Source organism: Jaculus jaculus, chromosome 3, assembly GCF_020740685.1.
Source record: "Jaculus jaculus isolate mJacJac1 chromosome 3, mJacJac1.mat.Y.cur, whole genome shotgun sequence".
Classification (NCBI taxonomy): domain Eukaryota; kingdom Metazoa; phylum Chordata; class Mammalia; order Rodentia; family Dipodidae; genus Jaculus; species Jaculus jaculus.
The window spans coordinates 87,557,861-87,572,577 of NC_059104.1; the positions used below are offsets into that span (position 1 = coordinate 87,557,861).

The 14,717-nt window shown below is 42.9% G+C and overlaps 1 protein-coding gene across 4 annotated transcripts in view; it reads left to right on the plus strand.

Moving 5' to 3' along the window:
- The window catches only part of Fez1 (fasciculation and elongation protein zeta 1), a 72,414-nt gene extending 57,983 nt beyond the window's left edge, over positions 1 to 14,431 (plus strand). For all 4 annotated transcript variants that reach the window (XM_045146573.1, XM_045146574.1, XM_004670619.2 and 1 more), the window contains 6 exons: positions 532 to 700; positions 5,138 to 5,409; positions 6,263 to 6,343; positions 8,553 to 8,628; positions 12,743 to 12,808; positions 14,074 to 14,431. In XM_045146573.1, the coding sequence (XP_045002508.1) occupies positions 532 to 700; positions 5,138 to 5,409; positions 6,263 to 6,343; positions 8,553 to 8,628; positions 12,743 to 12,808; positions 14,074 to 14,090 (681 nt within the window). In that variant the 3' untranslated portion in view covers positions 14,091 to 14,431. The remainder of the gene's footprint in view (positions 1 to 531; positions 701 to 5,137; positions 5,410 to 6,262; positions 6,344 to 8,552; positions 8,629 to 12,742; positions 12,809 to 14,073) is intronic.
- Positions 14,432 to 14,717: the final 286 nt, after the last annotated feature.

Below are 14,717 nucleotides of genomic sequence, written 5' to 3' on the forward strand. Positions count from 1 at the left end.
TTCTGCTTTCCAGAATTTAGCTATCTTTTTATTACTTTATGATCTTTATTGTCACTGTTGCTGGGTAGCTTGAGTTCCTATCTCTGGAGAAACAGCTGTTTTCCGGGAATGTTTTATTTTTTTTTTTCTTGCTTATAAGTAGTGTGATAATTAATGGACTGGATTTTGTGTTATAGTTGCATGGATAAAATATTTTCCCATTTAGAAATAAAATAATGTGCTCAGCAAATTGAAGTAAATGTTTCCTTCCAGGCAGTCCTGCTTTGTTTCCTGATAGAGTAGTTTATTTCCAATAAAGCATTCATCTAAATGGAACACTTGGAAGAGGTTTTACACAAGAGTGCTTTATATTAAAGAAAGTATATGTAAGCCTTTAGTTGGGTCTATTATTAATATTATTCAATATTTATTAAGATACTGTTATTGCTCCAGGAATTTTACAGACAGCAAATTAGAAATGTTCCAAAATGCTCAAGTGAACCAGAATGGCTCTCTGGGAGGGAAGTCTATACTTTCTGTGCCTTTCCTCAGGTGATTGAGGAGATCGAAGAAATGATGCAGAACTCCCCTGACCCTGAGGAAGAAGAGGAGGGTCTGGAAGAGGAGGATCCAGGAGAAACCTCATCCCAAGCAGACTCAGTCCTGCTGCAGGAGATGCAAGCCTTGACCCAGACCTTCAACAACAACTGGTCCTATGAAGGTGAGGCCCCCTAGGGTTACTTACTGATGAGAAGCTCCAGTCAGTGCCCTAGTGCAAAGGCTTGAAGATCCAGGAGATGGACAGCACCTACCCTACCTAGTGTCAGGAAAGAAATTGACATCTTTGTTTACCTTTTTTTTTTTTTTTTTTTTGGTTTTTCGAGGTAGGGTCTCACTCTGGCTCAGGCTGACCTGGAATTCACTATGTTGTCTCAGGGTGGCCTCGAACTCTCGGCGATCCTCCTACCTCTGCTTCCCGAGTGCTGGGATTAAAGGCGTGCGCCACCACGCCCGGCTTTTTTTTTTTTTTTTTTGAGGCAGGGTCCCACTCTACCTTGGCTATGAATTCAAATTTAGGGCCCAAATTTGACATATTTGAAGATTAAAAAAAAAAGCAATTCATCAAAATTTAAATGGTAAAACTAACCAAAATAATAAGTAAGTGGAAGCAATCTGAACCACTATTCAAAGCAATGAATGATGTTATCATAAAAATCAAAGAAAATATACAAAAGATGATGAGCGTATAATCTTACTTTATTATTACTATTATTGACAACTTCCATGATTGTAAACAATATCCCATGGTAATTCCCTCCCTTCCCCAACTTTTTTTTTTTAATGAGTCTCACAGCAACTGTACTGCAGCTCCACTGGGACTGAGCTGTCTTCCAGAGGTGAAGTGATTTGTCCAAGGCTACTTGCAGAAATAGAATTGAGAAGATCTCCTTGTCATCTAGAAAAACATCTCCATAAAGGGGGGAGAGAGAGGATTTAGAGAGGACTCATTGAATCAGAATGGGGTACACATGTCAGGCAATCCACTAAAGGGCCAGCAGACAGAAAGGAATCTCACTCTTGTTACAGCTAAGTGGATGGAACCAGTTATGTTAAGTAGGTTTTGCAGTTTGGTATCAGGTGGCTGAGTTAGGCCCCTCTGCTTCCAGAACAGTGGGAGGTTAGGCTTTATCTTCCTTTATGATTACATTTCAAAGCAGTGACTCCCAGGAGGAAATATTTCTGAACTGTGGAGATGGTTGGAGGCTTACTTGGCCATTAAAAGATTTAACATACTTTTGAAAAAGATAGGCAAAAACTTTCTGAAAGAAAAGGAAGGTGGAGGAGAAGAAAAGCTGGGCTCTTATTTACTTTTGTGTGTGTTGTAGGGGGGCAAACCCAAGGCCTCATGCAGCATATGCTTTACCACTGAACCCTCTTCCCTTATTTTCTAGGGAGAGAGTGAAGACTCATTTTAAATCTACTTACCCTCACATCTCCCATGAATTGTAGGGGGCACAGCCAGCACTTGAAGCCAGGGAGATTAACACCAGGGTCCAGTCTCTTAATCCTTGTCTCAATGACCTCTGTGACACAGATTTATATTAATAGTCATACAAAGAGAGAGCTGCATGAAGTGTGAAATGAAGAATGAAACCCAGCAAAGGCAAATGGAGTGTACGATCCAGCAACAGTCTCAGGAATGATGGTATAGCAAGAGGGATCCGTTCTTTAGGTGGGGGGAGTGTTCTTTGGGGTGTCATAGGACATATAAACCACTGAGAGAGAAGGTAGGTTGGTCAGGAACATGGGTGCAAATTCAGGTTAGAAGAGGCAAATATGAAGTACTACATCGTGAAAGGAGCCTAGCTGAGGCAGGGCCGTGGCCACTGCAGGAAGCCACTGGGGTGGTGGAGTAGATGTGGCTGCCTGGCTGCAGTCTCAGCTGCCTGGCTCTAGTCTGGCCATTCTTAGCCACACAAAGGCCCCAATCATAGAAGTGCTCAGCTAAGAACTTGCAGAAAATAGCTGAGAGGCAGTGAAATAGCACAGAACAGAAGGGGGAGGACAGCGTCAAAGAACAGGACAAAGGGAAAGGTCGAACCAAGTCAGCAAACAGCCGGGCAAAAAAGAAAATGGGTTCTGAAGTGAAAATCAGATACCACTAGTCAGAGGTAAACTTAAAGTATTTCTTTAATCCATATTATTTATGTTATTTTTAAAATATTTTATTTATTTATTTGAGAGAGAGAGAGAAAAAGAAAAAGGCAGATAGAGAGAATAGGCATGCCAGGGCCTTCAGCCACCACAAATGAACTCCAGATGCATATGCCACCTTGCGCATCTGGTTTACATGGATACCAGGGAATCAAACCTCGGACCTTCAGCTTCGTAGGCAAGTGCTTTAACCACTAAGTCACCTCTCTCCAGCCCCTATTATTATTAGTAGTAGTATTGGTTTTTTGAGGTAGGGTTTCACTCTAGGCCAGGCTGACCTGGAATTCACTATGTAGTCTCAGGGTGGCCTTGAACTCATGGTGATCCTCCTACCCCTTCCTCCTGAGTGCTGACATGCGTGCACCACCACACCCAACTCCCTATTATTATTATTATTTATTTAGGTTTTCCGAGGTAGGCTCTCCCTCTAGCTCATGCTGACCTGGAATTCACTATGTAGTCTCAGGGTGGCCTCAAACTTATGGTGATCCCTCTACCTCTGCCTCCCGAGTGCTGGGATTAAAGGCATGCCCCAACACTCCTGGCTCCCTGTTATTATTTTTAATTGGTATGTGGTAAATTTACATGTTTTGGGTATACAGTGTAACACTTAAAATATTAAAAATATGTGTGCAAGTAATAGTTAGATCAGGGTAAATCATTTCTTTATGTTGGGAACTTTTTTTTTCCGGTGGTGCTAGGGATTGAACCCAGAGTGTCACACCTGCTAGGCCTGTGCTCAGCTTCCCAGTCCTGTGCCACGCATTGCTCACCAGGTCTGGTGGCATATGCCTATAATCTCCAGCACTCAGGAAGCTGAGGCAGGAGGAGTGAGTTCCTCTAACTGGCCTCTAGTTCAAGACCAACGTTGGCTACATAGTGAGAACTTGTCTCAAAACCCCCCCACAAAATCCTATTACCTATTTTGAAGTATTCAATTAATTGGTGTCAAGCACCTAAATCTGTTATAAACTGTTGCAGTCAGCTTCACATTGCTGGCAGAAAACACATGACCAAGAGCAGCTTATGGGAGGAAAGGGTTTATTTTGGCTAACCAACTCAAGGTGAAGCTCCACGATGGCAGGGAAAATGATGGCATGAGCAGAAGGTGGACATCACCTCCTGGCCAACATCAGGTGAACAGCAGCAGCAGGAGAATGTGCCAAACACTGGCAAGGGGAAGTTGGTTATAACACCTGTTCTGCCCCAACAATACATCACTTTCAGGAGGCTCCAATCCCCAAATAGCCACCAGCTGGGAACCTAGCATTCAGAACACATAAGTTTATGGGGATAACTGAATCAAACCACCACATAAACCATGCAGTCTTAAGAAACAAGAAGTAGGGCTGGAGAGATGGCTCAGCAGTTAAAGGTGATTGCTTACAAAGCCTAATAGTTGGGGTTCAGATTCCTAGTACCCATGGAAAGCCAGATGCACAATGTGGCCCATGTATCTGAGTTCATTAGCACTGGTAGGATGCCCTGGTATGCCCATTTCCCCCATCTTTTTTTCTCTCTCTCTGCTTGCAATAAATAAATAAATAAAATTTTTTTATTTTATTTATTTATTTGAGAGTGACAGACAGAAAAAGAAAGAGGCAGATAGAGAGAGAGAGAAAAAATGAACGTGCCAGGGCCTCCAGCCACTGCAAACAAACTCCAGGCGCATGCGCCCCCTTGTGCATCTGGCTAACGTGGGTCCTGGGGAATCGAGCCTCAAACTGGGGTCCTTTGGCTTCACAGGCAAGCACTTAACCGCTAAACCATCTCTCCAGCCCAATAAAAATATTTTTTTTTAAAAGAGACAAGAAGTTAAAGCTATCCATGTCTATCCATGATTTCTTGTTCCTTTTCCTGTCTCAAGAACTGGTTGCTCCATACTGTGTAAGTTTTATTTATTTATTTTTTTACTGCATATCTCCAGTCTTCCCTGAGTTTCCTACCCTTCTGAATATGTGGGCACACACAGGCCATATACTCTCAGATCATCTGTTCATTTTGCTGTCAGCTATATCTTGATCATGTCTCGAGAATAAATACCATGCCTTTTGTTGCTCATCAACACAGATGCCAAAAAAGTTTCTCTCAGTGTTTCCCCCCTTAATTCTTGATCTGTTCTATGTGAGCAATAGTATAAAGACATAGGAAAAGTAGGAAGACAGAGCAAGGGATCAAAACCAGACATGTGTCTGCTCACATTTTTTTGGTGTAGTCCAAGTGCTTCCTCAGCGACTGTGGCTTCTTGCGTCTCTGCTTCCTGAGTGTGGTATTCTCTTCTGTACATGATCTAAGGCCCCTCCTTTGCTGGCTTGCCCCTAAGCTGTGAAGGTCTGTCAGAGAACCTCTGAGTAGTAGAATGGTCCCTCTGAGGCTAGTCCCATCTCCATCAGTCTCATGTTTGGCTGCAGGTGTCCCCTACTGAACACACCTTCCTCTCTAGGGCTGAGGCACATGACTGGGTCTGAGCTAGCAGAGCTGCTGGACCAGGTGGAGGGTGCCATCCGTGACTTCTCAGAAGAGCTGGTGCACCAGCTGGCCCGCAGGGATGAGCTGGAGTTTGAGAAGGAAGTGAAGAACTCCTTCATCACGGTGCTCATTGAGGTGCAGAACAAACAGAAGGAGCAGCGGGAACTGATGAAAAAGAGACGGAAAGAAAAAGGGCTGAGCCTGCAGAGCAGCCGAATAGAGAAGGGGAGCCAGATGCCCCTCAAGGTACGTGAACAAACCCACCACGAGACTGGGCACAGCCAGCCTTGAGGCTCAGCCATTACAGATCTTGACATCTACCCTAAAGTGGACCCTTGAACACTTCCTGGGCAACAACCATGGGCCGAACCCTGTGACAGGTAGTAGGGTCAGCGGGATGAATTATTACCTATCCCTTTGACTCAACAGAAGGTGTCCCAGTCTAAGTGGGAGAGGTGGGGCATAAGCATCAAAAAGTTATTGGATATGTACTGGTTCTCTAGGCTATGTCTTAGAAATATATTTATAAGTCTCACTGTATCCCAGGAACTCACTCTGTAGTTCTAGGCTGGCCTCGAACTCAGCAATCCTCCTACCTCTGCCTCCCAAGTGCTGGAATTAAAGGCGTGCACCACCACACCTGGCTAGCCATGGTTCTTAATTAAGAACAGCTCCATAGATTCATCTAAGAAGTTTTTTCAAAATGCCTTTGCCCGGTTCTGTCTCAGACTTACTGAATTAGGCCTAGGGTATGGGCCTCTTGAAAAGCTTCCCAGATCAGGATGGCTGCTAGAAACCTGTCTTTCCTCACAGAGTACTGTGTTGTTCTCCCCAAAGATCTTTGCTTCATAGTTCCCCTAAGTTTAACAGTCCTGCCTTGTTTTTCTGTTTGACTGGGGATGCAGAGGGGTCTTAGAGCCCTGAGGGATGTAATGAGTCTTTGAGACTGCTGTTTAGTTTTGTAGTCTGTCTTACATTTGCTCTCTAGTTATTCTGGGCCATTTACCTGGGGTAGTGTGGAGGCTGATGGGTCTGGATACTTGAATGAGGACACAGAAACCTTTGAGGTGGTGACATCTTGAGTGTGTCTCTCCTCCAGCGCTTCAGTATGGAAGGCATCTCCAACATCCTTCAGAGTGGCATCCGCCAGACCTTTGGCTCTTCAGGAACTGACAAGCAGGTTTGTGCAGTCATTCACTCATCTCCTTAACCCCCGAGACTCCTGCAGCTTGGCTTCCCCAACAATGAGGGCATGGGGATGGAGACTCACCAGAATTATACCAAAATTATAATATTTTCTTCTACTCTTAAGGACAAAGCAGTGTCAAATTGATATTTTTTGCTTAGGTCTTATATTCTAGGATATAGATAAAAACCCAACACCAACTGTAAATTTACGAACTAGCTTGCTTTAATCACAAACTGTTTTGGGAGGATCTATTTTATAATAGATCCTAAATTTTGGTTTGGTTTTTCAAGGTAGGGTCTCTAGCCAAGGTTGACCTGGAATTCATTCTGCAGTCCCAGGCTGGCCTTGAATTCCCAGCAATCCTTCTATCCCTGCTTCCTGAGTGCTGGGATTAAAGGTGTGTGCTACCACACCCAGCTCTAAATCCCATTTTATAGCTTAGTCAGTTTTTTCACATTAGACTGGCAGCTAAGTCAATACCACTGATAGTGCCTCTTTATCCTTCAGCTCTGATTATTACCCACTCTGGAACATTTCCTTCTTGGCTCTACTTTGTCAATAACTTGCCTACTCTATTAGTTATATTTGCAGTGCTATAATGAAATAATTGAGGCAATTAACCTTTTAAAAAGTAAAGTTCACCGGGCATGGTGGTGCACGCCTTTAATCCCAGCACTCAGGAGGCAGAGGAAGGAGGATCACTGAGAGTCTGAGGCCACCCTGAGACTACATATTTGGTTAGCCTGGACCAGAGTGAGACCCTACCTCAAAAAAAAATTTTTTAAAAAAGGAAAGTTCTATTTATTTATTTCTTTTAGTTTTTTGAGGTAGGGTTTCACTCTAGCACAGGCTGACCTGGAATTCAATGTAGTCTCAGGGTGGCCTCCTACCTCTGCCTCCAGAGTGCTAGGATTAAAGGTATGTGCTACCACACAAAGCTTCTTTTTTAATCTGAAGTTTAGTTTGCAGCTTTGGGGTCTTAAGACCAAGATTGGGTAGCCTCTTTGGCCTGGCCTCTGGTAATGTGGTACATCATGGTGGGAATGTATGTAAACATAAGTTGACTGACATTAAATTTAGAGGGAGGACATACCCAAGGACCTCCCACTGAGTCCCACCTCTCAAAGGGCCACAGTACATCTCAATGACATGACCCTGGTGATCAAGTCCAAGCCTTTATATTTGGACCGTAGAAGTACACACAAACCAGAGCAGCTCTGATGCAGCTTGCAGTTACTAAGGCAGAGTTCAACAACTGAATACTGTCATGGGCTGTGTGGTCTGTTGCTAGGTCCTCAGATATGAAGGTGTAAGGCCTGGGTCCTTCCCTCTAATAGACTGGACAGTGTGTGAAGTGACAAGTTTGACTGTGGAATAATCATGAAATCCATGTGTCTTTTGAGTACAATTACAGCTAGCCAGCCCTTTCTTTTCACAGCATTGAGCACTAAGGCCCAGAGAGATGAGGCAGGTTCCCAAGGGCTTGCTACCAGTGGCAGGACCAAAACTACAGTGCAAAGCTTCTGAGCCTTGCATTTACCACCTTGTGCTCTTCTGTGACCTTTCAAGGTCTCTCTGGCTTGGTGGTCTCAGATGCCCATTGGGTATCCAGGAGCTGGTTTTGTTGCAGGAGCCCCTCATATCCAGCAGAGGGAGCAAATCTGACATCCAAGATTATTTATTTATTTATTTATTTGTATTTTGAGGCAGAGTCTCACTCTAGCCCAGGCTGACTTGGAACAGTCCTCTTTCCTCAACCTCACAATTGCTGGGGTTAAACACATACGACACCATTGCCTAGCTATGGACACATCATTTTTGACAAAAAAGAAATAATTCCATCTCAAATTGCACTGTGAAGGATTAAAAAAAGTACCCCTTGCCCAGAAATGTTCTCTGCTTTCAGTCAGGAGAAAATTTCCCCAGATTCCCAGATAACTAAAACTGTTTTAGCACAGGGAGACTGTAGACATTGGGATGGAGGGAAGTCTTTCCTGGGTGGATGTGGGGAACGTATAAATAATTTTAGAGACCCCACCCAGAAGGTGGGGGCAAGAGTTCTGAAGTAATGGTGTGTCAATGACGTGAGTATTGTCCAAAACATCCACTTTGACAGAGTGTGTGTCTTAGAGAAAAGTACAGTCCCCATGCAAATTGTCTACTGTGTCTCAGGTCCTGCATGCCCTATTTGTCTTGGCAGTATCTGAACACAGTCATCCCGTATGAGAAGAAATCCTGTCCTCCCTCGGTGGAAGACCTGCAGATGCTGACAAACCGTGAGTTACTGCCCAACCCTCACCTCTAGCCTCTGCAGGCTGCTGTTGTCTTCCCTCCCTGGTGCTCTGGTCCATTCCCCCAGGACAGCGTTCGGTATCATTGTGTCATATCCTTCTGCACAGAACAACTCCGAAATTCTCAGCAGTGATCCCCAAGCTGTCTTTTCTTTCCTTTGGATTTTGCCAGGGAAGAGGCCTGATAGAAAAAGTGATTGGGAGGAGCAGAGTTTTCTTGTTTCCCAGTGGCTGTGTCTTCTCTAACTCTACTGTCCTGTCTATTCTCTTGTATCTTCAGGTTGCCTGGTGTGTACTTGGGCCACATGGAGCAGAGTGCACTGGCTATGGGCCTGGCTATACTTTTATTTATTTATTTAGTGGTTGGTTTTTTTGAGGAAGGGTTTCACTCTAGCCCAGGCTGACCTGAAATTCACTATGTAGTCTCAGGGTAGCCTTGAACTCATGGGGATCTTCCTACTTCTGTCTCCCAAGTGCTGGGATTAAAGGCATGTGCCGCCACGCCAGGCCTGGCTGTATTTTTAATGAGAAGCAAGACTTCTTGGGTGGGGTCAGGCTGCCTGGAAAGGATAGAGTCTAATTTTCCTTCCAGGAAATGTGTGCCTCTTCTTCACTTTAGCTGTTTTGTCCAGTGTTAATAAACATTCTGAACTGTGTGTGGTGCGGTGGGGGAGGGGGGGCATCTAATAAGAACCTTTTACAGGCAGAGTCTTTTTATATGTGTGTGTGTGTGTGTGTATCAGTGTGATCCCCAAAGGACTGGGGCACATGGTGTCTGCTTGGCTCTCCTTGGAAGAGAAAAATCCTAGGCTGAGCTGTTGTGACAGGCTCAGTGGATCAGAGAGAAATTTCATTTTCCTGCCTACTGCACATGCAAAATAAGTTTTAAGGCTGCTCAGCCCACTGTGGACTGCCCTGGAGGGAGTGGGCCAGCACAGGATTGGTTATTGGTCAAACCAGGGGAAGAGAAGGGTTTCTGTTCAGCCTGGGAAGACAGATGCCCACCCACCCATCCCACTTCCAGCCCTGGTGCTAAAGGTGACTAAATATTCCCTTTTTATCCATTAGAGAACAAAAGCTGGAGATTGTGATAAACTGAAATCCTGCCAACATTCACAGACACTGTGTCCTTGGGAATCAGGAATTTTAAAATTCATAGTATACTGACTTGCTCTTGACTCATTTTAAGCTTCTATATTTGTATAAATATGTACTGAGATTTTTTTTCCAGTAATAGGGATTGAACCTAGGGCCTTGCATATGCTACCACTGAGCTATATACTCATGCACACACCCATGCACTCACATACACACTCCATGTAAAACACAATGACAGAAATTTTTTTTGATATAGGATCTCACCAAGTTTCCAGGCTGGCCTTGGATGCATTATGTAGCATAGGCAGGCCTTGAACTTGCTGCTTACTATCCTTTTGCCTCAGGAGTAGCTATGATTATAGGCTTGTACCACCTATTTTTTAGTTAGAACCTCAATATATAGCCCAGGCTGCCTGTGAACCCTTGACCCACCCGAGCCTCCTGAATACTTGGATTATAGGTGTGCACCAACATAGCCAGCCCTTTAACTTTTGTTTGTTTGAGGCAGGATCTCACTCATTTTTTTTTGGAAGATCTTTGTATGGATGCATGAACAATGTCTCTTCTCTTCCCTACTTCTTGAATCGAGACCCAGGCCAAAGACAAATTCCTGTGACTGGATAATATATACAGATTTTGCAGTTTAGATGTGAACGTAGATATACATTGTCTGAGTGTAGTTACTGCAATTTCTTGGTATGGCATTTCATCTGCCCAGGCTCAGTTGCAAAGTGCCCCAGGCAGCAAATACAGCACAAATAAAACAGAATAACTAGAACTCCCAGAGTCCCTTTAATTCCAGCACTTGGAAGGCAGAAGTAGGAGGATTGCCATGAGTTTGAAGCCACCCTGAAACTACATAGTGAATTCCAGGTCAGCCTGGGCTAGAATGAGACCCAACCTCAAAAAAAAAAAAAAAAAAAAAAAAAGTGAAACTGGTGTATAGGGAAGAACAGACAGTATAGAAATATACCACAGAAATATGTCATTCAGAGACAACCACTTCAGTTTCATGCACTGTCTTTCTAGATTTTAAAAAAGGAATATTGGGCTGGAGAGATGGCTTAGCAGTTAAGCGCTTGCCTGTGAAGCCTAAGGACCCCGGTTTGAGGCTCGATTCCCCAGGACCCACGTTAGCCAGATGCACAAGGGGGCACATGCATCTGGAGTTTGTTTGCAGTGGCTGGAGGCCCTGGCATGCCCATTCTCTCTCTCTCTCTCTCTCTCTGCCTTTTTCTCTGTCTGTCACTTTCAAATAAATAAACATAAAAAAACAAAAATTAAAAAAATAAAAATAAAAAAGGAATATTATCATATGTTTATTATAAAGTTAATATGTTTGGCAACCTTCTTCACTGACAAATATGTTTTATAGTTTTCTTCTTTTATAAAGTAGTATAAGACTACATTGAATAGATGTACTGTAGTTTATTTAAAGATGCTTATCTATTTTTTTCTTAGTTTTTGAGGCAAGGTCTCACTTTAGTCCATACTGTGAGTTTTTTTTTTTTTTTTTTTTTTCAAGGTAGGGTCTCACTCTAGCCCAGGCTGACCTGGAATTCATTTTGTAGTCTCAGGGTGGCCTCAAACTCATGGCAATCCTCTTACCTCTGCCTCTCTAGTGCTGAGATTAAAGGCTTTCTAGCCCATACTGTACTGGAATTCACTGCATAGCCAAAGCTGGCCCTGAACTCACAGCAATCCTCCTACCTCAGCCTCCCAAGTTCTGGGATTTATAGATGTGAGCCACTGAGCCTGCTTAAAGAAACTTATTGATGAAAGAATCTATTGTTGAATTTTTTGATACTATAAATAAGGTCCATAAACTTTCTTAAAGGATTTCCTACAAAGTTGACTTCTACAATATGAATTATGAATATGAGGACATGTTATTTAGTTTACTAACATAAAGATCTTTTTCTCCCTATAGGGGACTCAGACCCTTGCATTTGCTAGGCAAGTGTTATACCATTGAGTTATCTCTGTAGCCCCTAGAAATTGTTATCTTTGGCTGGAGAAATGGCTTAGTGGTTAAGGCATTTGCCTGCAAAGCCAAAGAACCCAGGTTTGATACTCCAGGACCCACACAAGCCAGATGCACAAGGGGCATATGCATCTCCAGTTTGTTTGCAGTGGCTAGAAGCCCTGGCATGCCCATTCTCTCTCTTTCTGTCTTTCTTCTCTGCTTGCAAATAAATAAATAAAAATTTTAAAAAATTAAAAGAAGAAATTGTTATCTTTAAAACTGTACAAAAGCTTTAAAAATGCTTTTGGGAATGAGAGGTGGTTATAATAAAAATACATATGAACATGTATAAAAACTGTTAATAAAATTTTTTGAAAAAGTATTTAGGGTTTTAGTGTTTAGGTTTTAAAGATTTCTGTACTGTTTCACATGTAAGTCATATAGTGTTTCAATAAGAAATCTATAAGATCCCCAAGAGTCCATAAATCTGTATGTCCAGACAGTCTAACACTGTAATGAGCCTAACATAGAAAATGTTTGTTGAATTAACTTCATTTGTTGTAAGTAGATTGAAGGTGAAGATTGTTGTAATAACATCTTTTTATGCAAATAGACTGTCTTTAAACATAGTTTCAACAATATAATAAGTATCAGTATTAACATTCATATTGACTGATATATAAAAGCTGACTCTATTTTAGTAATCACTTTGCTTTTATTATTATTTAAGATATATTCCTAGTAGCTACTATAGAAATTATAGATGACCCAAAAGAGAAAGAAAAAAAAAAGTGAAAGAAGTCACAGGTAAGTCTACTCCCCAGAGTCAACTCTGTGATTGTCTGCAGATACTGTCTTCTGACACATTGACTCTTGACAGGAACTTATAGATGACTGCATCTGCTCCACACTTGGTGAAAACCTGGTTCCCTCAAATGTTTTTCCTCTCTAGGGATGGACATTGTCTAGCCCAAGAAGTGAGCTTTGTACCCCAACAGTATCTTGGCTCATCTCTTTCTCACTCTCCTTACCTAGTTCTCTTCGCCATGAAGGAAGACAATGAGAAGGTGCCTACTTTGCTAACGGACTACATTTTAAAAGGTAAGCCCAACTGGTGGCCTCCTCAAAGAGAAGGGGTCCTCTGGGCTCGTACTCCATCTGGAGAGCTCTCACAGAGCACCCCAGAAACCACTCAAATACTGTGTGATGTTGCTAGGAGGCCCATGGAGGTTCACCAGTATGACTTCATATGCCCAGCAAGACCAACAAAGACATACTATGAAAATCCTGTGGAGTATGAGCCATGTTGTATTTAGTTGTGAAAAACAAAATCTGAAATAATACTGTTCAAGCAGTTGAAAGGAAAATGATACATTCTTCTATAACTTTTTTTTTAATGGGATCACTGCTGAGGATTGAACTTGGGGCCTCACACAGGCTAGGAAATGTTCTACCAATAATCTATAGGTCCAACCCCTATGACTTCTATCTGAACTTTTTATTATGGAAAAAATTGACACAACAGTAGTCTATTATCCATCCCTGCCCATTGTTACTCGTGGCTAGTAATTTCATTTATACTCCTACCCAGCACATCTCTGAGAGAATATGAGTGCATCAGGGCCTCTTGTTGCGGCCAAAGAACTCCAGATGCATGTGTTACTTTGTGCATCTGGCTTTATGTGGGTACTGGGGAATTGAGCTCAGTTCAGGGAGCTTTACAGGCAAGTGCCTTTAACTGCTGAGCTTTCTCCTAAGGCCCTCATATCAAACTTTAAGAAGGTTTGTAGAAACCAGTGATGAGATCTTGATGTGTATTCTTTCTGTCAGGATCAGGGAGAATCATCTTAAATTTCAGCAGGAAGAATTTACGTTATGCATTAGGAAGAACTTGTGACTCTTAAAGATTCTAGACAAATGGCAGTTTTTTTTAAAGAAGTTTGTAGAGAAATGGGTTATATAATGTTGGTGGCCTGAAGGCTACCTTGTGAAACCTCATAAACCATTGCAATGTCAGTGAGTTTGTAAAAGTAGTTAATATGCACATGTACACTCTACATGACTCGCACAATCCTGTGGGGCAGCCCAGGACCCTCCTTTGTGTAGGTAAAGCAAAAACACACATGAATAAGTTACAGAATCCTCATAAAGTCACAGTTAGTCATGGTCAGATCCAGGGTTTAGAAGCATAGGCCCTCAAGACTATATGCTTGATTATTGGACAAACCTGTTATTTATTCTCTTTGTGCTCCTGGAAGGCAGGCTCAGGGCTGCAGTCACTGCCTGGGCTCAGCGATGGCTCTCTGCTTAGAAGTCAACATGGCCAGTTTACTTATAACCTCTTTTTTCTCTTGTTTTTGTTTCAGTGCTCTGTCCAACCTAACCTTGCCTTTGGAGCAACCTGGCTGCAGGAGGTCACTGAGCAAGAGTCATTCCATCACAGGGACTGCATGACACTACGTAACCTCCGGCGTGTATTCAAACGTGTATAGCTTAACATGGATTAAACATGAGCAATTGCGCGGGGTCCTTTGTTGTTGGCTTCTAGTGCTAGTAATCATTGGATGCATGATGGAACGGGGCACAAGGCCTGGGACGTTGCCTCCTCTCCACCTGTGTTGAGGAAAGCAGATGTCCTCACCATTCATTATGTAGTCTAGCTCCGGCCCTTAAAAACAGCTTATACTTCAAGACTAATTTTGAAATAAACCTTCATTTAATTAATATTCTTCATGTGCTTTGGAGTGTGGTATCCATTGGCTGTTCCAGATTGTGGTTGTCCTCATATGCTGGCCTATGGCTTTAATGCCCTGTGGTGGGATCATGAGGCTGCATACAGTACAAACAGAAGGAGGCCATCCACAGACTGATAAGTTTCTTGCCCCATGTTGGGTAGAAACTAGCTGGTCAGCAGGGTTTCCGACTAGGGGAGAGAGTCGGTGGGGTTTCCCTTTCAGATGGCCAAGTTGCATTTAGAGGCCTTGGGGCTCACGGACTAGAGTGAGCTCTG